Source organism: Glycine max, chromosome 7 (genome assembly GCF_000004515.6).
Source record: "Glycine max cultivar Williams 82 chromosome 7, Glycine_max_v4.0, whole genome shotgun sequence".
In the NCBI taxonomy this organism is placed as follows: domain Eukaryota; kingdom Viridiplantae; phylum Streptophyta; class Magnoliopsida; order Fabales; family Fabaceae; genus Glycine; species Glycine max.
The window spans coordinates 5,226,317-5,250,300 of NC_038243.2; the positions used below are offsets into that span (position 1 = coordinate 5,226,317).

The 23,984-nt window shown below is 33.7% G+C and overlaps 3 protein-coding genes across 3 annotated transcripts; all 3 read left to right on the forward strand.

The window, feature by feature from the left end:
• The first annotated feature begins 328 nt into the window (after positions 1 to 328).
• On the forward strand, positions 329 to 9,502 carry LOC100800871 (proline-, glutamic acid- and leucine-rich protein 1). The gene is made up of 13 exons (XM_003529853.5): positions 329 to 705; positions 806 to 922; positions 1,779 to 1,843; positions 3,398 to 3,503; positions 3,979 to 4,050; positions 5,330 to 5,389; positions 5,844 to 5,973; positions 6,051 to 6,244; positions 6,347 to 6,531; positions 6,866 to 6,993; positions 7,101 to 7,384; positions 7,949 to 8,192; positions 8,544 to 9,502. The coding sequence occupies exons 1-13, from the start codon at positions 439 to 441 to the stop codon at positions 9,341 to 9,343; spliced, it is 2,652 nt and encodes an 883-aa protein (XP_003529901.1). The 5' UTR covers positions 329 to 438; the 3' UTR covers positions 9,344 to 9,502.
• A 4,356-nt stretch (positions 9,503 to 13,858) lies between these two features.
• On the forward strand, positions 13,859 to 15,507 carry LOC100815091 (serine acetyltransferase 5). The gene is made up of 2 exons (XM_003528757.5): positions 13,859 to 14,350; positions 14,834 to 15,507. Exons 1-2 carry the CDS (start codon positions 13,982 to 13,984, stop codon positions 15,323 to 15,325), a joined length of 861 nt encoding a protein of 286 aa, XP_003528805.2. The 5' UTR covers positions 13,859 to 13,981; the 3' UTR covers positions 15,326 to 15,507.
• Positions 15,508 to 17,548: 2,041 nt separating this feature from the next.
• Positions 17,549 to 21,379, forward strand: NRAMP4A (metal transporter Nramp4a). The gene is made up of 4 exons (XM_003529854.5): positions 17,549 to 18,344; positions 19,194 to 19,330; positions 19,436 to 20,088; positions 20,737 to 21,379. Exons 1-4 carry the CDS (start codon positions 17,689 to 17,691, stop codon positions 20,962 to 20,964), a joined length of 1,674 nt encoding a protein of 557 aa, XP_003529902.1. The 5' UTR covers positions 17,549 to 17,688; the 3' UTR covers positions 20,965 to 21,379.
• Positions 21,380 to 23,984: the final 2,605 nt, after the last annotated feature.

Genomic DNA, 23,984 nt, shown 5'->3' on the forward strand with positions numbered 1-23,984 from the left:
CTCATTAATTCAAACAAAAGTATCTAACGACACCTTTGAATTTATCGGTCATAAAAAAGAGTGTCATATATAATACGAAATCAATGAGATTAAAATGTCACATACAAGATTAAATTTTTACTAATTTTTCTTTTTCTGTGTTTCTTTTGACAACTAGTCTTTTTCTTTTTTATCTTTTTCTTTCTTTTCTCATTTTTCAGACATTTAACTATTAACATTTAACAAATTTAAGAATTAAATTGAATATTTATTGAAATAATAATGATGAGTGCCAACCAACCCGATTGACCCAACATGTTAAGAAAGAATAAACTTGATTTGACCAACTTCATCCCGACCCGACTCGTTAGAAATTAAGCATAAGATTTTGTTTTCCTTTCCCAGTTCACTTCGTTTTCGCGCCGCCGCAGCAGCACACTCCGAGGTTGCAGGGTTCCAATGGCGGCCTTCGACCACTTTGGGAACATGTACGACGTTGCATTCAAACCCCGCTTGCTTCAAACCCTCATCAGAGACCACCTCCCGGACGAGAAACGCCCTTTTTCGAACCCTTCAGAACTCTCCAAGGTCGTTTCGTTGATCAAAACGCACTCTCTTCTCTCCGAGTCTTTCGCAGATTCCACGCGCCCCAAACTCATCGAAGCATGGAAATCCGCACTCGCTTCCTGGCTCAACCTCATTTACTCCCTCCTTTCTACCACCATGGTAACAAAAAAAAAAAAAAAAACGCAACTTTTTCACTTTTCTTATTGTTTTTAGTGATATTATTTTTTTTGTTGAGATGGGTGCGTTTTTTCTTTTGTAGCCAGATAAATGCTGGGCGGGTATCTCCCTGTTGGGGGTTACTTGTGAAGAGTGCAGCTCTGAGCGTTTCCTAGAATCTTACTCTGTGTGGTTCCAAAAGTTGCTGTCTTTTCTACAGGTACCGAGTTGTTCTTTTGATATGCATGTGGATGGTTCTTTTGCTATCTGGAATTTTCTGTTTTTGGGGATATGAAGTGGTGTTCAATGTAGATATGCTGTTGTTTAGGGTAGTTGTCTAGTTGATGAATTTAGACCTGAGTGATGCTCACTAGTGGTGGCTAGTAGCTTGGGTCTTTTAAGCATGTGACGGGGTTCGAATTTCGATCCCTTGTTATGCAAATAGAGCAGCATCTGTGGTTAGAGGAGTTGTCCCTTAACTGGTGCTATACTTCTCGGGGAAGTAGTCCCACGGCTTTTGGCTATGGGGATATCCCTGGGTCCAATCCTGGATCTAAAAAAAAATTGATACTTTCTACCTGTTATATTTTGTATGTTATCCTGCACAACATGTAAGCCAGTGCTAGTACTTGAAAGAAGGCTTAATCTAATCCATACCATTTTGAATTTCATGATATGGTACTATTCAATTTGTTGTTTAAGAAAATCTATAGGTTTGCCTTTACAGATTAAAGGCATTCCGCCAGTAATTTGTAAATCAGCTATCTATCTTTGGCTGATGCCTTTTGGGATTACCAAATGTGCTTATTCTTTCTGTAAGGCATTCTTGAGTTCGTGAAGCTTCCTTTCTTGTGTTGGATGATAAGGACCCTATTTTTTTTTCTACATGATATGTTACTGATTAATGTTAAACATCATTTATCTGATACGATGTCTTTATCTTTCGTCTTGGACTTCACATTTGAATATTTTAAAGTTATGCTCTTGTTTATATGCATCTTTTGTCAAATCTCTGCAAAAATTTTACTTTTGTTATGCACAATTGTAATGTGTTACTTGATCTTTATTTAAAACAGTCACCTGCAGATTCTCATTTAGTGAGGGTAGCTGCTTGTGCTTCGATGTCTGATTTATTTGCAAGGTTAGAGTATTTCTTTTCCCACCAAAAGAGTTTCCTATTAATTGAATCCCTTGCTATAAATTTCTCTTTCTCTCTCTGTTTGTCTGCAAGCTGTTGTGTGGTTGCCACATACATTGCCCGTAATTAATTTACTATTCTGTGTATGCATTATACTCTATAATCAATAGGATGAGGTCAAGGTTGTCAAACTTGAGTCTGCCTAAACACTTGGAGGGTTCATAAACTTGACTCATAAATTTACAAGAGTTTACTTAATTAAAAAACTATTTCAAAAATTAATCATAGTATCTAAATTAAATATAATACCTTAAATTATACTCAATGTAAAAAGGGAGGGTTCATAGGGTTGTGTTAGGCCCTCAACAACCAATGTGAAACTTGCCGTTATACTTATCACATTTTGTAAATTATAAACTAAACAAACTGGGGATATCATTTATCACAGTTCACACTTTCAGAGTGATCTCAGTTCTCAATTCTCAACAAATACTGCAAGTCCAGAAAGAAAAAAAGGGAACAAAGGCACCTTGTTCATGTAGAGGGCAGAGGGAACCTTGTTCACAATTTCAGTTTCAGAATTGTAGTCAAGCAACCAGTTAGAGGCCAGAGGTAGTTGCTACCTTGTTGATACCAAGCAAGTGAGCAAACAAGCAGTTGCATATCACATTCACAGATCACAAGTATTACAGCCCTCATGCCATATTGCAAGGGTTGCTGATTTGCAGGTGGGCAACCAAGCGAGTGGTTGTTGCAAATTTGCATCTTTGCTGGGGTTGTGCTTGACTGCTCGTTATTGATTTGAAGGGGTTGCAGTTTGCGGGTGGTTATCATAGCTACACCTTGCCCGCCCGCAAGTGAACATTGCGCAGCTTGGAGGTTTGCTGGAGGAACAATCGGTGTCAATGGAGACTGGTCCAAAGGAATCTTTAAGTTACAGAATTATGGTCATCATGAAAGAGGCAAATTAGAGGTGTCATGAATAGGGAAGCAAATGCATAATAGAACCAAAAAAACAGAGAGGACCTAACTAAATGGTCCCATTTTGGGCATTTTTGAGCTGTTTCAGCTCCTCATGCAAACTTGTAAACTTGACTGTGGAATCACTAGTTTGATTGACTGAGTTTATCTGATCCTAATGGAGTCAAGCTGAGTTTGTTCAAGTCTGACTGTTCGAGTTTGTTAGCGAGGTGGCATGATTTGTGAACCTAAACTCTTAAGCTTGGCCAAGTTTAAAAGTTAACTTGCAAGTTTGAGAACAATGGTTGGTTCTTTCAAGTTGCTTAAATTTGACATTCCATCTAATTAACTGCTTACTAAATTTCTGATTAAATATAGCTCCCAGAACCTCTATAGAAACAAAATTAATATAGACATGCATTTGGTCTTAATGTTTAAATATTTCCAATATTTATTCTGTGGAATATTTTTTTCACTTATTACTATTCATTTTGAATCTAATTAGTACAATCTTGGAGCCATTATCTTAGTCCTGGTGAATCTGTCTTCATTAAAATAGCTTGCAGCTACCTGTACTAACTCTCTGTTGCAAAATAGGTTAGGTGGATATCCTAAGATCAAGAAAGATTCATCTTCCTGTGCTGTGAAAGTTGTTCAGCCTACTTTGAAGATCTTGAATGATGAGAACTCAGAGGCAATATGGGTAAGTGCTTAATAATAATCAAGGGAGAAATTCTTGGGTTGAAGTTGGTTTGGGCATATCATAGAATTGCATTTGATATCATTATTTGTGAAACATTATCAATATACAGTATATGTTGATGGACAGAATCATTTAGTTCATCACATAATGAAAATAATATAATCAGAAAGAATAACTAAACTATTGTAAGCATGCATGCAACAGTTTCCTCAAAACCTCTCTCTCATACTCATGCATAGGTATACACTAAGAGATGAAAATGTCTTGTGTTAAATTAAACTTAGCAAATGCGGAAGACAAAAAGTTTTTTCTGAATGCAGTGTTGCAGACAAATCTTTAAATATAAGATATTCTTTGTGTGCTCTTGACACTAGACACTTTTATTTGTCAATTCTCATATGCCATTTCCTTGGATGGAAATTATATGCTTTGTTTGCTTACAACTTTTTTATTATTTGAATTGTGGTGTATGCAGGATGCTGCAGTTCATTTGTTATGTACCATAATAACTTCATTCCCATTTTCTATTCGTAATCATTATGATAGTGTAAGCTTCTCTCCTTCCCTTTTTGCAAGTCCTTAATTTCTGCATGCATGATTAGAACTTTTTTTTTCTTAGAAGTCTACTACCTGCTTTAATACTTGTTTTACCAGAGCAAAACTTCAAACTCAAATGGTAATTTTGATATGTTCCTTTTCTTTTAATTTCACCATTATCTTTCATTTTTTGACTTATACTATGTTCCTTTTGCTCCTAGATTGATGGTGATTGTGTGTGTAAACTGTGACATTATTTATCATTAGGCTGGCAAATATTGACATGCTGACACTGTAGATATATTCAGAGAGATCGGCATGTTGTGCTACATGCTTCATGCTCTTAATTTATGTTCTTCTCTTTGCATTTTTTAGCTGTAGAGGATTATTTTTATCGTCAGTATTTCTCCTCTCTTTCTCAATACAATTCTTTTTTTTTTTAATAAAACAAATACTTAGGATATAATTATGTTTATTAAATTGTTCTAACCAGGTTTTATTTTCCTAATGTATTTTTGGGTTATTGTCTTTTTAGTCCTTAAACTTTTAAGAATTTTTGTTTTTAGCCCCTGAACTTATTTTATCTGTTTTTAGTCCTTTAACTTTTTTTGTCCTTACTTTTAGTCCCTTAACTCTTTTCTTTTAAAGGACTAAAAGTAACCACGGAAAAAAAGTTTTTTTTTTTTTTTTTTCTTCGTACCCCATTGCCCAGAGGCTCTTCGCTATGCGAAGGTATGGGGGAGGGATGTTGTACGCAGCCTTACCCTTGCATATGCAAAGAGGCTGTTTCCGGATTCGAACCCATGACCAACAGGTCACCAAGGCACAACTTTACCGCTGCACCAGGGCTCGCCCTCAACCACGGAAAAAAAGTTAAGGGACTAAAATTAGAATGAAAAAGTTAAGGGACTTAAGACAGAAATTCTGAAAAGTTTAAGGATTAAAAAGATAGTAAAGCCGTATTTCTTTATATTTACTTTATTAATCTTAAAAATGAGTCATCAAACATACAAGGGATGCATCTAAGATTTACATAATTGGGATGTTGATGCTTTTGTAGATTGTATCTGCATATGCTCTTGTATTGACACTGATTTTCTTATTCTAGTCAGTTCTCTTTGGTGTTTCTCTATCTCTGCATGATTGAAAGATAATGAACATGACAACATGTTTGCATGTGGTTGTTACCAATTATGTTTGTTGCTTCTATGAGGGAAAATGTTGAGGAAACTATTCAAGCTCCCCTGGTGCTGCATTCACATTTTGATGAGTGCTTTAAATTTATGCAGGTTGAATCTGCTATTGCTTTAAAACTTTTGTCTGGAGGATGCAGTCTAGATATGTCAAAGGTAATGTGTTCATCAAATTTCAAAGAGCTTCTCTCTAGGGTATGCTTGGATAGTTGGTAGAACAGATGGAAAGGGACTGTTTGTCTGCCTCTGTATGTCTGTAGCAGCCACATTTTGCTTAAAAAATAATTTTACTTTTTATTTTGTTTTATACATTTTTTCAGAAGGGATCATTTTGTAATTGTAAATTTATATTTTCCATTCCTTTTTTTATACAACTTCCAAACAAGGAAAAACAATTCTACCTGCTGCCACAGTTTGCTTAGTCAATATTCATCATACTGGGAGCACCATTTATGAATTTTTTATTCTATTTTTTTTTCTTGTTTAGCAGTATGCCTGGTCCTTAATGTTGAATTCTCAGTTTTTGTATGGAAATGTTCTGATAAATTTTAAAAAAATACCCACATGGTCTTAATTTGATGTGTTCTGTTATCTGCTTGGGTACATCTAGAAACTCGCACATTGCCTCACACTGCTTCCAAAATCAAAAGGAGATGAAGAAAGCTGGTCTGTGATGATGCAGAAAATTTTGGTGTTAATAAATGATCAATTAAATTTAGCCTTTCATGGTCTAGAAGAAGGTAGATATTGGTATTATCTGTTTCACAACAGCCTCTATTAAAAGCAGTTTGTGATCATCTTTTTCCATGTGTTGCAGAAACCCTGCGTAATGAGGTTACTAGGCTGTTGGTTTTGCCAGGAAAACATCCTCCACCACCATTAGGAGGCTATATATTGGCAGAAAAAGTTCTTAACAAGGCATCAAAAACATCTGAGCAATCACTGATGTCTAATGCCTCTAGACTTATGTTTGGCTGCTGTCTGTTGCTTAAAAATTCATATCCTGTTAAGGTACTGTTTAGTTTATCCAATTTGTGTTCCTACAATTGATTGTTAGTTTTGTGTATTCTTAGTTTGGGAAAACAATGACAAAATGCAATATGACAATGTTAGGTAAATGTGCCTGTTCGCCTGTTATTGGGCTTTGTTGAGAGAATTCTGATGGTAAATGGCTCTTTGCCACAAATGTCATTGCCATTCATGACTGCCAAGCAGCAAGAGAACATTTGTTCAGAACTTCCAGTTTTGCACTTGAGTAGCTTGGAATTGCTTACGGCTATCATAAAGGCCATGGGCAGGTATGACTACATGATAGCCTTTCTGTCTCCCTTAAAAAAAAAATAGGCTAAACAGAAAAAAAGAAATGAGGTTGAGAGCTTTGTTAATTAAATGTAAAATTCTTGAAACCTTGACATTTTAGAATAGTGTGTTTGTCTTTTTATTTTAATGCCATTAATGATGATCTCTGTTATAATGTGTATTTTATCATCCAAGAGCTATCCTGCACTGTTATGGTGCTCTGGTCCTGTTTCTAAGCATGACTTCCAAGTTTTTTCCTCTGATATATCTTTCATGTAATTATTTTTTTGCAAGAGTGAAGAATTCTACTTATTGCCAATATTTGTATTGCAGTCAACTATTACCACATGCTGCCTATATTGTACGTATCATTACAAAGTACTTCAAGACATGTAAACTGCCAGAATTAAGGATTAAGGTCTATTCAGTCACAAGGAATTTGCTCATAACCATGGGTGTTGGTACATAAAATTTGAGCGTGATTAAGCTGTATTTAATTTGACCGTGATTAAGCTGTATTTAATTTGACCATACTTAGTGTCACTTTTTAATTAGTCCTCTTGAACAGGAATGGCTTTATACCTTGCACAGGAAGTTATAAACAATGCTTTTGCTGATTTAAGTATTATTGAGCATAAGAATAGTGGCATATTAAATGGTTCAAATTCAAATGCTTCTGCTGGAGCACTGCTACTGCCAATTCATAGAAAACGGAAGCACAGCAGTACAACTGGTTCTCTTCAAGAGCATGGTGAAGGTGGTTTGAGTGTGGAAGTTCCCAAGAATCGTCCATTGACTCCAGTTTCTCTGAGGATTGCTGCACTTGAGACATTGGAATCTCTTATTACTGTGGTATGTATGTATCTTAGTATCTTTAATGTAAAATAACTAAAGGTGTTTGTTTCTTCATCAACCTTTCCGTACCTTAAATGGCTATTCTTGTTCATAGTTTGTGTTAAAATTGTAGGATGGATGGAAAGGGATAAAGGAAATATCTTTTAAGTAATGTGACTGAATAATTGTGATGCAAACAATGGCCTGTTATATGATTATCATAAACCTAGTGCAGTTACACCAAGCATAATAAGAATCCTAACACAATGGCTATCCTAATATTTTCCTTTATATATGTTAGGCAAAATGACATAACAAAAATAAAAAACGAGGAAAAGATGTTCTGTTTTAAATGGGATAAAATATTGAAGTGCATACAACAGTCTTTTGTTTTGTACCTGTGGAATAAGTTCAGTATCTTCCTTAATATTGACCTGAAACATTTAGGGATGAAATTTTCACCTAAAATCCATCCTTGAAATTGTCTTCTCAAGTTTAAGGGGACACAAAAGTGATCCTTGAGATCTCAATTTTCTTCTCAATTTTAAGGGAACTGTATGAATTTTCAATAATTTTTCACAGGCTGGTGCTTTAAAATCTGAACCATGGAGATCAAAAGTTGATAGCCTCTTGTTAGTCACAGCAATGGACTCTTTTAAGGAAGGATCAGTTAGTGAAGAAAGAAGTGTGTTTCAACAAAAGGAACCTGCTGCAACTACCACAGAGTTGCAGCTTGCTGCATTGCGTGCTTTATTGGTATCTTTACTTTCATTTGCTCGGGTACGACCTCCATATTTAGCCCAGGGTCTTGAACTTTTCCGTAGAGGTACTTCTCTATATATCATTTTGAATTTCTTTTGTTCTTATTTATTTTGGTATTAGTATTGGTAATTTGTTAGATGTTCATTGGTATATGTATCTGAAAGGATTTAGTAATAGGGAGGATCTTGTACACAAGGTATATTTATAAAATTCCTGTCATTATAAATATCCACTTCCCATATTTATTTTTATTATTATTGAATATAGAATGATCAAATAAAAATAGCATTTTAGGTTCCTGATATGACTGTCTGATGAACATGTAAATCTTCCTTGTATGTACCTACAATTTCATGAAATTTTATTTTTATCCTTCTTCCTGCTTGCTTGAACAACATGGAATCCTTGTTTGCAGGGAGGCAACAAACTGGAACTAAACTAGCTGAGTTCTGTGCCCATGCTCTGTTAACCTTGGAGGTGCTTATACATCCTAGGGCACTTCCAATGGTAGATTATGCCTATGCAAATAACAGTTCCTTTGGTGAAGCTCATAGTAATCTCCAACATGGATATTTTGGTTGGAGCCACAATACGCCATATGGCTTACCGCAAGTTCCTCCTGACTATGATGATGATCTGTGTGCAAGATGGCTTGAAAATGACAATGAAGTTGGTGAATCATTGGATAAAAATACAAAATACACCCAGGAGCCTTCTGAAGCTTGCAGAGCTAGTGATCCTGAAGTGCTTTTCGTGCATGTATCTTCCGACACCAATATACAGGAGAGGATTGAGATGGTGTCTGAGACTGCCACTTGTGCAGATGTTGAGATGAAAACTGTTGAGGATGAAACCAATTTCAAGTCAGATCAACCAGGAGAATCTGTGGTGCAATTTCAAGAAACTGTTTCTTGCACCACAAACATCCCCGTGGTTGAAACTCGCGGTGATGTAGCTGATGATAAAGTGTCTGAGAAGATTGTTTCAGACAACTCCATTCCTCATAATGAAGCCAGTCATATGGAATCAAGACATGGAAGCTCGGTTAATAAAGACTTCAAATTCTCTTCTCCGAGTAGTAGTTTATGGCATAGAACCTCAGGCTCTAATATTTTTGAGGAATTTGCTTTTCAATTGGAACATGATAAGGCACTGGCGGATGAAGATGATTTTCCTGATATTGTGGATGGAGACCCAGATTCTGATACTGAATAAAGGGGAGATTTTGTAATTTATTTTTATCCATAGAAGCATAAGGAACACTTGTAGTTCAATTTTATTCTCTTTTTTCTATCTGTCTTTCCTAAATTAAACATTTGAAGCTTTGACTTTGTTTTCAAAAAAATGAAAATGATAGTCAAGTAGTTTTGGAAATGATATTCAAGCTTCATATAGTCATTCTTCGTCTGGCTTTCGCTCATTGTGGAAAATTCCCCACCGCTGCCTCCCATAGGAGTCTGGGCCTTGTCTCAGTCACAAATCATCTTTTCGGATCAGCTACCGATCATTGCCTTGGCGCAGGTCTTTGTCAATGATGAAAGCCACTGAACTTAAGACTCGAATCAAAACGATTTATCATCTCCCGGCAAGAGGAGCCGATTTTGTCTATTTTGCATAACCTTTTCATGCTTCTTTGTATGAGTTGACTTTGTTAGAAAGTAGGAAACTTGGAGTTTTGCTTAATTAGCTTGTTTGTAGTTTGATAATTTTTTTTAATCAAAATTTTGTTTTGGAATGTCTTTCAAGTTTATCAATTTATTATTTAATAATATTTTTGTATGAGATGAAGTAAAATTTCAAAGGCAAAGATTGGAAAAGAATGTTTAAATATAAAACTTGGTTACTATGAAATTATAATTCATTTAGCTAGAAATATATAAACTGCAATTTGTACTATTGTATGTGCCTTGTGCAAGTTATTTATAAGATTTTTAAAATTGAATTGGTAGTTGATAATAAAACTTGGTTACTATGAAATTATAATTCATTTAGCAAGAAATATATAAACTGTAATTTGTACTATTGTATGTGCCTTGCACAAGTTATTTATAAGATTTTCAAAATTCAATTGGCAGTTATCAACTGTGAAATTTGAGTTAATTTGATAGTCAATTTTGACAAATAATGATTGTAATTTTTTCAGTTTATTATTATTTTTAATGAAATAATGAAGAAATTAACATTTTTGCAATTTTTGATAAGCAGAAGTCAAAAGAAGAAGATTTCAAGTACTTTAGAGGAAAATTGATGAAAAAACGGGAAGAAAAACCTTGAAGAAAAGTTGGAAGAATTGGATAGCTCGCTAAGTATGCACAACAGGCATAGAGCATAGAAAGTCCACAACGAAACTCAAATGCACGCTTAGCACGAAAGTTCGCGCTAAACGCGAATTCAGCATGAAAAATAAGGTACCTGAAGCTTATATAAGGAAGAGGAAACAGAAGGGAGAGACACACACTGAGTCTCATAGCCATCCAAAGCCTGGGCCTGTCCCTTACGGGAAACCCTCATTCTTTAATCATTCCTTCCTCTCTTTCTATTAGTTATCCAGTCCCTTCTTCCATCCACATTAGCCGATAAAGTGTAAAGCTTATCATGACTATGAGAAACTAAACCTCCATTATTGGAACCTGGCATGCCAACACCTTTGTAATGTAACTATTATTATCTATTAAATGCAATTTCTATTTCTATTTCTATTGCTTTTTTTTTCCTCTTCATCTTCATTGTATGGTCTGATCATCCATGCATTAGTTTTAGGGATTATACATTGGAAAATGATAATTTCTAAAGAAATGGAAAATGCATAGATTTGAGAGAGAGAATAAATAAATTAGGCTATTTATCGTGAGGGATAAGGGTTGAGTTTCTTAGTAAATGTGAGTAAAAATTAAGAAGATATTTAATAGAGAAAAATATTAACATTACATCAAGGGTAGTTAAACATGCTAGGCCCCAGTGACTTCATCTTTTTGCATTTAAATTATTCTTTATTTATTTCTCTTTTTTTTTCCTTTTTTATCCTCAATTTTCACAAGTCCAATTCCTTTTCTTTTCTACTTCTTTTTATTGCTTAAAAACTGGGTTTGCATCGTTTAACCAAAAGAATTAGTAAAAAATACTCCCACTCTTTTTTAGCAAGAATCGTTTTAGACTTGTGCACACTAATTAAGGAAATTATTAAAGGCTTAAAATAAGTAAAATGTCCAATTACTCTAATTATAGGAGTAATAATGAAAATAAATGCAATGCACAATTCCAAGGCAATTGCCGAAGGAGGAATCCGAAAAAAAACTCTCTCCTCTCTCATTTAATATATGAGTAATTAAGGAAGACAAATTTTTCTCTCCATCAAAAACTCTACTTTGTTTCATGAGGTGCTAAAAACCTTTCTTCTTCTTCTCATATTTAGCTTTGGGAATGAGTAGAAAATATGAGAAGTTGTTCTTAATAAATAGGAAAGATAGAGAAAGACTTGAATGACTTTTATTTTTAAAAAACTAAAAAAGTCTAAAATGACTCTTATTAAAAAACAAAGGGAGTGGCTGAAAATCGATTCTTTTAAATCAATTTTTTGCTCCCTCTAATTCCCATTTCTCAAGAAGTTTGGGCCTGAAAACCATGCACACAAAACCGTGGGATTTTGGTTACAAGAGGAGGACATTGGCAGTAAAACAAAACCATGGGTTTTTTTATTCATAAAAATAAGTTTTCAAAATCATTTTATAAGACAATTTTTAAAACAAATTAAAGTTTGTTTTAAACAAATCCTCTATATAGTATATCAAAACAATAATTATAATTGGACATGTGTCCCCGTTTTAACGTTACAGTTTTTCAACTTTTTTTTTTTTTTTATGGATAAGGTCAACTTTTTTTTATGCACTATCCATTTCTTGATTATCCTCGTGCACTACTTTTACTTTGGTAGTTATGTCTTTTCTCAGGTTTCTTTCCTTTTTAACTCTTTCACGACATCTTTTATCATCCTATTTCATTTCCCTCTTGTTCTTACCCCCCCAATTACCACCATTGGAAAATCTCCTCGTGGCACACTGAAATCTAGTTCCACTGGTTTCCTAGTGGACCATAAAGCTTACTGCTTTTAAATTAAAGCCTAGAATGTTGTCCAATATGAGACGTAACTTCTACTCAAAATTAAACAAATTCTAAATATAAAAAAGCCCACAGATTCACAGAATATGGAATCTTAATGGTGGGAGCATAGGCGCGCATGATTGAGTATGGTTTAGAATTTAGATGGCTACGTGAGTGATCATACTATAACAATGTTGAATAATATTTGAGTTCGATTATTAATAGAAATAATTTTTAAATTTCTGGTCAAGATTTCAGATTAATTAAGATTTTTTTCGTTAATTAACTGAAAGATTAAGAAAAAAAATTAAATATTTACTAAAAAAACGATTAATCTATAATAGATTAGTTGACTATACTGCATAAAATTATACCGCTAAACAATTGATTAGGACTTAGGAATAAAAAAATTAGTGGGGTACAAATTAATTTGGAGCATCTATTACAGCAGACATACTAAAATTAGAGTATTTATTAATTTTTATAATAATTATTTTAAAAATATTTTTTTTCTTAATTGTCATTATAAATATCATTGATGATACACGAAAATTAAACTTAGAATTTTGAATTTTAATTTTTTAATCATTATCTTAGAGTATTAAACTAATTTTAATCATTCATTATAAAATAATAGATGAGTTATATATAGAGAGAGGTAGACGTTTCTTCAAAAATAAAGATGTATAAGTCAAATGAACTAGTACCATTTTCACAGCCAGATTCACGAATAGCATCATACGTCACCACAGCCACTGGTAGAGAAAGTTAACGGGAACATATCAACTTGCTTTGAAAAGCAAATGGCGGAAAAATTATGAGAAAGAATATGAATATAAAAAAAATAAAAAATATAATACAATTTTGTGTTATTTGCTATATATACGAAAAAAAAGTTCATGCCTCGTTCATATATATGGTATTAGTGTCTAGAATCTATTAATTAATTTTTCTATAATTTTTTTTAGAGAATTTGATTTATTGGTTTAACAAAATTTCTAATTTCATTTTTTTTTTCAATTAATAAGTTTATGTATGAAACATTACTTAAAGAAGGAAAACATTAGTGGTTCCTTTGATAGAAAAGAAAGTAAGAGGAAAGAACAAAAATACAACTTATGAAATATTTTTTCTGTTTTGATTGAAAAGAAAATGAAAGGATAAGTTGAGTTCTAGAAATAAAAATTATTATTTTTTATTTTCTTTTCAATTTAAATTTTAAAATTTTATTTACTTTTTTTATTTTCCTTCCATCTAACCAAATGGACCATATATGTCTAACAATTTATAAAATGTTTTTAGTATTTATTTTTTTCATTAATATGATATGCAATAAATGATGTGAAAAAAAAGAGATATAAACTGGTAAACACCAAAAATATTATTGTAAAAAGTTGTTGAATGTAAAAATATTCTCAATATTTTTTATGTCATTTAATTAATTATATAGAAAAATAAAAAAGAATAAAATTTAATCATTATTATTTTTTAAAAAAGTTTTCGTATTTAATACTTCATATATAAATTTTTTAATTAAATGAACTCATGAATGATACATTGCATGGAGTATTTTGCACCCACGTGATTCACAGTCACAGCATAAAAAGAAAAACAAATGATCATGAAGTGAATTTGTATATATATAGTACTTTGGAAGTTTGGTGAAGAAGCAAGAACGGTTTTCTGTGTGATTCTTTCTCCATTGTAGTCTAACACGTTTTTCATTCGTTTCTGAACCACGCAAACCACCGAACAATGCCGACGGGGTTACCGAAGGCGAACTCCTCCGTGGCGCCGGACGACCAGGGATGGTTGTGGACGCAGATCAAGGCGGAGGCGCGCCGTGACGCCGAGTTGGAGCCGGCGCTGGCGAGCTACCTCTACTCGACGATCCTCTCGCACTCGTCGCTCGTGCGCTCTCTGTCTTTTCACCTCGGAAACAAGCTCTGTTCCTCCACGCTCCTCTCCACTCTCCTCTATGACCTGTTCCTGAACGCGTTCTCCTTCGACCCCTCCCTCTGCTCCGCCGCCGTCGCCGACCTCCGCGCCGCCCGCGAACGCGACCCCGCCTGCGTTTCCTACTCCCACTGCCTCCTCAATTACAAAGGCTTCCTCGCTTGCCAGGTCCAATTCCCTAAACCCCCTCTTTTCCAGGGTTTCCTACTTCTTGCTAGGGTTTTTGCTTAATTATTTCATTTTAAGAAAAAATTCATGATATATACAACTCAAGGTTTTAGATATGGGTCCCGGTCTCGTTGCGGTTTGATGGCGTTTGTTGATATTGCGGACAAATGCGGCCGTTGCGGTCCCAATTGCGGTTGCGGATAGTTAAAAAACCTTGATGTTGCAGGCTCAAATCACGGTTGTGGATAGTTAAAACCTTATTCAACTTTTGACGTAGTTGTTATAAAAGTCAACAACAATTTTATGGTACATGACAATTTCTCGGATGGCATTTTACAATTTTTGATTGAGTTTAATTTATATGCATTGTTAATCAAGATTCCTATGAAACATGACTATATTTGGGATGACAGTGTATGAACAGTTTACTCTTTTTTGATTATTGAATCTTAGGATTAGTTGTGTGTGATTGTGATTTTGCAGGCGCACCGTGTGGCGCATCTGTTGTGGCGGCAATCGCGGCAGCCATTGGCTTTAGCACTGCACTCTCGCATCGCTGATGTGTTCGCGGTGGACATTCACCCTGCGGCGAGGATCGGGAAGGGGATTCTGTTCGACCATGCCACCGGGGTGGTGGTGGGGGAGACGGCAGTGATCGGGAACAATGTGTCGATCCTGCACCACGTTACGCTGGGTGGGACTGGCAAGGTTGGTGGGGACCGGCATCCCAAGATTGGGGATGGGGTGCTTATTGGTGCCGGTGCTACCATTCTGGGGAATATTAAGATCGGGGAAGGTGCAAAGGTTGGTGCTGGCTCGGTGGTTTTAATCGATGTGCCACCACAGACAACAGCTGTTGGGAACCCAGCCAGGTTGGTTGGTGGGAAGGAGAAGCCCTCTAAGCACGAGGATGTTCCTGGGGAGTCCATGGACCATACTTCCTTTATCTCTGAGTGGTCAGATTATATCATTTGAATTTCTAAGGCTAATCAATTAGTGAATGAATACTTCAAATCAAATGCTATATGTGTTCTGCTGTTCTAGAGTTTTGTAATTATGTGTTTGGATTGAGATTTTGTAGATACCACACTCTGCTTAATTATACTGTATTATGACTGGAAATTTTGGTAGCCTGCAATATAATGATATATTGTGCAGATTATTTAAGCTGGTTTTGCTGGTTATGTTACTGGGTTTTAGTTTTGAGCCCTAAGTTTTTAACATTGCATTGCGCGTCCGAGGATTATAATCTAGGTGTATGTCTTGTTAATAAAATATGGTATTTTACTATCAGAAGTAAAAATAGAAAAGAAAGAGAAAGTAATGAAAAGTAGTCTAGTATCTGTTTGATGTTCAGGGGTTACGAAGGATTGAATGGAATCTACAAGGAAGTTGGTCAAGTGATTCGATTTTGAAATTTTTATGGTGGTATTTGTGCAATACTTGCTATTGCTGTTGCTTCACAACTGAGGATACTAACATGAATTTCTCTTCTGATTAGTGCCTTCGCGCTCAACTAATCTCACTTTTCTCTAACGTTTTCTTAAGGCACGCAGTTTTGATTTGGTATTCAATCGAACGAGGTGGGTCCTTCTCAAATCTCAATTTAATCTCACATGATGCAGACTACAAAACAAAATTCTCGGTTGTTTGGAGGATTAGATTTTAGTGAAGTCGATAGTACAATAATATGAAAGAATTGATTTTAAGAAAACCATTCATCTTAGTTTTTGAACGAGAGAAAGAGGATAAAGCGAGTTTGGTTTGATTTTTCTTTTCCAGTCAAAATCATAGGTGTAAGGGAATGGTTATGTGAATTTCAGAAATATTATTATTGTTGACTTTAAATAAATTGATTTAAAAAATTTAGCTTAAATTAATCATTTGGTCCCTATAATTTTATAATTCTTATCTTTTTACTCCTTTTAGTTCCAAAGTGATTTTTGTAGTCATCATTTAAATCTTTTTAATGTATATGATCTGAAAGTGATCTTTTTAATTCTTATATTTTATATTTTAATTTTATTTTAGTTCTTACTATGAATTACAATTAACTACAAAAATATTAAAAAAATAGTTGATAATTTATAACTAATTTGTAACTAATAATTTTTATATATTTTTTTTAATAATGACTAAAAGGTAATTAAAATATAAATTATAAGAATTAAAAAATCATTTTCAAACTATACAAACTAAAAGAGAATTAAAATACAAACTATAAGGAATAAAAAAAATATTTTAAAATTATAAAGATTAAAAGAGAATTAAAATGTAAATTATAAAGATTAAAAAAAATCATTTTCAAACTATAATAACTAAAAAGACAAGAATCATGAAATTATAATTATCAAATAAATAATTTAACCAAAAATTTATTTGTATTTAGAAATTATATTCTATAATTTAGTTAAATACTGCAGTTGATTTTGACTAATAGGGTATCATCACTTGAGATATGATTGTGTTCGAAAATCTTATGGATCTAATGCTTAGAAACATTTTCATTCACTAGACAAATAAGCTTCATATGATTAGTATTACAAGATAGAATCAATTTTATTTTGAAAGCAAACGTGATTTTCTTGACAAACCAAATAAGCACATAGTTTCGTATAAGAAGCAAGTAGTGAGTGTTCAGTTTAGTCTGTCTCTACTCTCTAGCGAGGAACCACAGTTGTTGTAGTTTCACAAAACTCCAAGAATAGTCAGAGTAATTTATTCATTCTTTTAAACCCCACTATAAAATATAAATAAAATTTATTAAAAATTAGGATCTTGTGATAAAGTCAGTCATCGCGGAGAATCCATTTTTGGGTGGCATGATACTCATTATCGATAAAAAAACATGGTTGACAACAGGCTATACTGGTCAGAGTAGAGTAGCCATTGTTGAAAAACTAGTCTTAACTTTTTTTCCAAATATAGAGCAAGAAGGTTATACCCACAACGGGTTGTGTTAATTCAACTTGTAATAATTTCTCAGCATTCTATTCTATTTGCTTTAATTTCATTCTCCAATTTTTGCTACACGTGACACCCTAAAAAATAGCGAATCAAATTGGTTAAATAAATTTACTATCTCCAAAATATAGATTTTTCAGCACAAATATAGCACATTATCCCAAAGAAATCTCTACAAAAATAGCATGCGGCGTGCATGCACGAGCACACACCCCCCCCCCCTGAATTCTTGATTTCGCAGCCATAGATATCATTGCACTAAATTCTCTCCATCTTATTCTCCCATCCCACATAACCAAAGATAAAATCATTAAAAATATATCAACCCCAACAACCATGACAAAAGATATCGTTATCCCACAACTGCATGCAACATGAGCACTCAGTCACAACAACACAACAAAAGAGAATTCAAGGGAGAAGAAGAGGAAGAGGAAGAAGAAGAAAACCATTTGTTACATTCAGAATGCGAGACAATACCATTTTCCTCACCCAACACATCACCCTCAGAGTGGGAACATGGAAACAAAGAAGAAGAAGAAGAAGAAGAGAAGGACACGGTGTATGCAGCCAAGGACAAGGTGCAGATATTCGACCTGGAGTCTGCCGGTGGTGTAAGGGAAGGGTCCACAGCGGTGCCACCTTTTTCGTGGAGGAAGCTGTGGCTGTTCACCGGGCCGGGGCTGTTGATGAGCGTGGCGTTTTTGGACCCGGGGAACCTTGAAGGGGACCTTCAGGCTGGAGCCATTGCAGGGTACACGTTGCTTTGGTTGTTGATGTGGTCTACCATCATGGGGCTGGTGATACAGCTTCTGTCGGCAAGGCTTGGGGTGGCGACCGGGCGGCACCTGGCGGAGCTGTGCCGGGAGGAGTACTCCAATTGGGCCAGGTTGGTGCTGTGGATCTTGGCGGAGCTGGCTCTCATTGCTGCTGATATTCAAGAGGTTATTGGCAGTGCTATTGCTCTCAAGATTCTTAGCCATGGACTTCTCCCCATTTGGGCTGGTGTGATTATCACAGCCATGGATTGGTAAGCTTAACAAATTGAGCAATGTTATATATATCCTCTCACAAATCTCTCTACTACTTTAAAGTATTAAATGAAGAAGTAAATGTATTTAAGGCATATTTGGATAACCATTCTGAACGAACTTTTGAGTTTTGGGTGTTGAATGTACTTTTAGATAATGGTACTTTTTGTATATTCTATTCTGAACATACTTTTGAAAAGGGTGTAAGATTATCTAAACAATGTTTTGAAAATATAAAAGGCATGTAATACTCATTATACAAAGGAAACAAAAAAATTAGTAAGAAGATGTTGTACGAGCATCTATAATTATTTAAACAAATTTTGTATAAGACTTGTATCAAGTTTTTTGTATTCTTATCATGGCAATTAAGTTCTCAAATCATACAATAACATAGGATTTCTTTCCTAAAATTCCACAACAAATTCTTAACGGGGGTTATTTAAAAGGTGGCCTAATGGACAAGGCTTCTATCTAGTAGGATCTGGAGAGGGTAGTTGTATGCAGTCTTAATTTCACAAGTGGAGAAACTGCTTTTAAGATTTAAATCTATAACCTGCATATCACAAGGTAGCAACCTTATTATTGTGCTGAGGTTCATCCTCCTTAATGAAGGTTGTTTGATGTTTGAAAAAAAATCCATATGTCAATATTTAATTTAAGAATTTGATAGCAAAAGTATAAAGAACTTGATCCATGTTTTGTCCTTATATGTCATTCAATTTGAGTTATGGATAGAAATAACTGTAGATTACCATGTTTTACTCGATGATAAGTATGGTAAAATAAATAAAAATATGTTCTGGTTCACCATTTTTAATCCTGCTTTGTTGTCTCTGGTTGAACAGTTTCTTCTTTCTATTTCTCGAGAACTATGGAGTGAGGAAGTTAGAAGGTGTATTCGCAGTTTTCATTGGAACTATGGGCTTTTCTTTTGCGTGGATGTTCTTCAATACAAATCCCAGTGAAGAAGAACTACTGATGGGTACAAATTTATCTAGTGAATTAGTTTGAGCACATTCATTTGATTGTAGGATGTAACAAACAGTTGCTAATTGTCATATTTCTTTCCATATTGGTGCTTCTTCAGGCCTTTTGATCCCAAGAGTTAATTCGAAAACACTTCGGCAGGCTGTGGAAATTGTGGGGTGTGTGATAACCCCCCACAATGTGTTCCTCCATTCTGCATTAGTACAATCAAGGGACATTGATATCCGTAACAAAGGCCAGGTTCAAGAGGCTATAAACTACTACTCAATTGAGTCCTCGGTTGCACTTTTAGTCACATTGGTGATCAATCTATTTGTGATAACTGTTTTCGCTAGGGTGTTCTATGGTACAGAACAGGCCAAAGGCATAGGATTGGTAAATGCAGGGCAGTATCTTCAGGAGAGGTATGGAGGAGGGTTGTTTCCAATTCTCTATATATGGGGTATTGGTTTGTTAGCAGCTGGACAAAGTAGTACCATCACAGGCACATATGCAGGGCAGTTTATAACAGAGGGTTTTCTCAAGCTCAATATAAAGAAGTGGTTGAGGGCATTGATTACAAGAAGTTGTGCAATTGTTCCAACTATGATTTGTGCAATTGTTTTTAATACCTCAGAAGGTTCTTTGGATACCTTGAATGAATGGCTTAATGTGGTCCAAGCAATACAGATTCCTTTTGCACTTATTCCCCTTCTTACTTTGGTGTCCAAAGAGGAGGTAATGGGGACCTTCAGAATAGGGCCTATAGTAGAGGTAAGCAAGCTCTCCATCTAACCCTTTAGTTATTTTTATCCAAAATTATTAATACTTTTTATTAACCAAGTGATCCATGATTAACTTAAATGCTCATAAAGATTTGTTTGTTTAAATTGCATATGTATTACTAGTACAAACATGCTAGGATGAATTCTTTCATTTAGTACATACTACAGTTTAGAAGTAATAAACTTGAGCTCTAAGAAACATTGACTGTGAGAAGGATAGAACATTATTTGATCATAGGCTGGCAGCAAATGATACAAGGTTATTCTTGTATGGCTATTAGCAAAAGGATAGATGCATGCATAGCCATTTGTTTATGCAGACATACATCTTGTACTTCACAGAGTAAAATGAAGCCTCAACTATGAAAAACTCAAAAAGAAAAATGTAAATTAAACTCCACTGTCTCGAGGTTTATAGAAAAGACAAAATTTTGATAAGCAAATAACTTCAATAACATGAAATTTAACTCGAATAAGAAGAAAGAAGTATTTTAATATGTTCATTTTTATTTAGACTATAAAGTAGTAATTTAAGCAGACTAACATAAATAATTTCTAATGATTTCGTATTGGTTTGGAAGTTCCAATGAAAAAATCTATTTGATATTCATCTATAACTGTCCATTTTATGATGCAGAGAGTAGCTTGGAGTGTGGCTGTGCTGGTAATATTGGTTTATGGATATATGTTATTAGATTTCTTCCTGGATGAAGTGGATGGACTGTTGTTTGGTTTTCTAGTCTTCCTTAGCGCTGCAGCATGGATTTCATTTATTATATATCTGGTTCAACATAGTGGTGCCATTTCTTCAATCCTGGTGAGGTCCCCTAATTCCAAAGGCTTTTTCTCTCTTGCTGGTAACTAAGCTTCCAAATTCATTTAATTTTTTGGGGCTAAAGATGAAAAGAATGAATTATGTTGCCAATTTTGCAAGAGGGTCGTTGATATCGTTTTCCAAAAGGAAGCATTGTTTCAACAGAACCGTCTCTGAAATGCAAGTCCATATAGTTGAAAGAAATTATACTACGGCAACTGAGAACTTACTCTTCATGCACAAGATGAAGGTATCACTATGGTGATATAAGAAACTTTTACTAATTAAGCTCTGCAAGATTCTTTTGTATAGAAATTAGAATAAACTACTTGATTGTAAGTTGAAGCAACTTAGGATGTAACATATAGTCAACTAGGTTTATTTTTAAGGTATCATTGGATGATCACTTTTGAGTTGCACTACTGATAACCTAAGAGATATAGTTGTGCCATACTCTGAAAAACGGATTTACTTTTGCCACAAAACTGTTATCCTCTCTCATTTCACCTTTTAGTTTTTTATATCACCTCTCATTTCACCTTTGTTGTTAGCTTTATCTCCATGATCTATACCGTAGTGATTTTATCTCAATGATCTATACAGTTGTGCCATACACTGAAAATGTTTATATAAGATAATAAAAATAATACAATATTTTTTTTTTATTATTTTCTGTATAAAGCTAAAATAAAAAATTCCTAAAACTAAACAATTTCTAAAATAATAAAAAAATATTCTCAACCTAAACTATTCGTCACTCTCACTATAAAACCTTTTATCCCGACATACATATAAATAAGAAAAATATATAAAATACGGAATTTAATTAAATCAATTTTATTCAAATCATATAATAAATCCACGTGGATAAAATTGTCACATTTGCTTTATTGTTATTAAATGAAACTTATTAAAAATATCTCTGACTCAAAATAAGGTCGTCCAAGTTTACACAAGGAAACAAGTCAAGTAGCGAAATAAAATAACATAAAATAACATATTCACGCAAAATAAAATATGGATAAACAAATACATAGGGAGTGAGTTATCATATTTCTAAATAAAATATGGATAAACAAATACATAAGCAAAATACATTATATAAATATTGATCACATAGCTCAACTTAATACAATTCACGTCACTTCATCAATTTATCCTTAAAAATTTATTTTTCAATAACCAATCACATCACACATGAATTACACAATTGACTCAAGACATAACAACACTCACAAATCTCATAATAAATAATTCACAGGTGTTATGTAATAACTATACTAAGACTCAAGCCTATATGCAATGTGATACTATGTCAGTGAAAGATAACACTAGGGCACTTAAGAGTATAAAATAAGACATGCCACATAATGGATATGTCATGTCACTTTCACCAAGTAAAATTATAAGGTGACCAATCAGGGTCACTCTATGTAACACTCCATTTTTCGTAAAATAAATTAAAAATAATTTTATTTAAAAATAAATAGAGTTTTAGAAAAATAACGAGGTTTTTATAATTAAACAAATAAGAAGAAACAATTTTATTAATTAAAATAATTGTTTGAAGTAAAATAAAAATAATATTTTATTTATTCATTTGATAGATAGTAAAATAAAGTTCTTGTTTATGAAATAAAGAAAAAATAGACTAAATAATAAACAAAGAATATCTTAGGTATAAAAAGACATTTTAAGTCATTTTTTACATTTATGGTACATCTCGAGACTCTCTTCCTCTCATATTGGTTTTCCTTCCTCCCTCTCTCAAAATCCTCTATTTTTTCTACATGCATCCAAATATGTCCTAGTAAAACTATGATCCATAAATCGTTAACCACGATCATTATGAAATTTTAATACCATATTTGAAACTCAGTTTTTTAATGTTTGGATTTGCAAAATAATGTGTGTGAAGAGAGAAATGTCTCTCACATGTAGCTTTTATTTTCCCTCATACACCTAAACTTGTCCAAGTAAAATTATGATCCTGAACTTGTTAACCATTAGATCATTATAAAATTTGAAAATCAGGTTCAAAATTAATTTTCAAGAATCTTCACCATTGGGATTTGAAAAGTAATGTCTGTGGGGAGATAAATTCTCATTGCACGTAGACAATGCAATGAAGGCTCCAATCTCTTCTCATTCTCTCTAACATGAAACAAGACATAAGAGTAAACAATTCAAATACATAAATTTATCATAAATAATAATTTATTATCATGACAGGTGAGCTGCAAGCACAATGTACCTTTAAGCGGAATTTACAAATGCATTTCATAATACGCACCCAAATGCATTTGAGACTGTCATCATAATGCAAGAATACAAAAGCACCCAATGCAAATCATAATTAACTAGCTATATTAATGAGTAAAATGGACCAAAACATGCCACATGGTGATGCCACCGTAGGCCTGTAATAGAAACCAACTGTATAGCCTATGTGCCTAGCCTGCTGTGTGCAAATTGCCAGTCACACCGGCTACTTGCATAGTGGCGAGAGAATACAAAAGCACCCATTGTATAAATTGTTTAGAAAGGGATCCATTCTGGAAAATAGTTTCTAAGAAGAGTCTCATTAGAATAATTTGCCCATTATTTCCCAGATCTCAATGATGGAATGTGCAAAAATTCCCAGATCTCAATGATGGAATGTGCAAAAATAAATTTTAAAGGTGGTGTCAAAATTTCACGATAATTGAACAGTTAATAAGTTTATGATTGTAGTTTTACTAAAATAAGTTTGAGTGTATACGAGAAAAAGAGAGGATTTTGAAAGACGAAAAAAGAAAAACGAATTTGAAAGAAAGAATATAATATAAACCTAATATGTTTCGATCTATAGATAGATTATTCTCAACCTATTATTTACTCTATTTTTTTATTTTATAATAAGAACTTTATTTCACTCTTTTTTTCTTCTAAAAACACATTTATTTTATTTATCTTAAAAAGATTATTTTAATTAATAAAATCATTTCTCCTTATTTATTTAATTACAAAAACCTTATTATTTTTCTAAAATTTTATTTATTTTTAAATAAATCATTTTTAATTTATTTAAA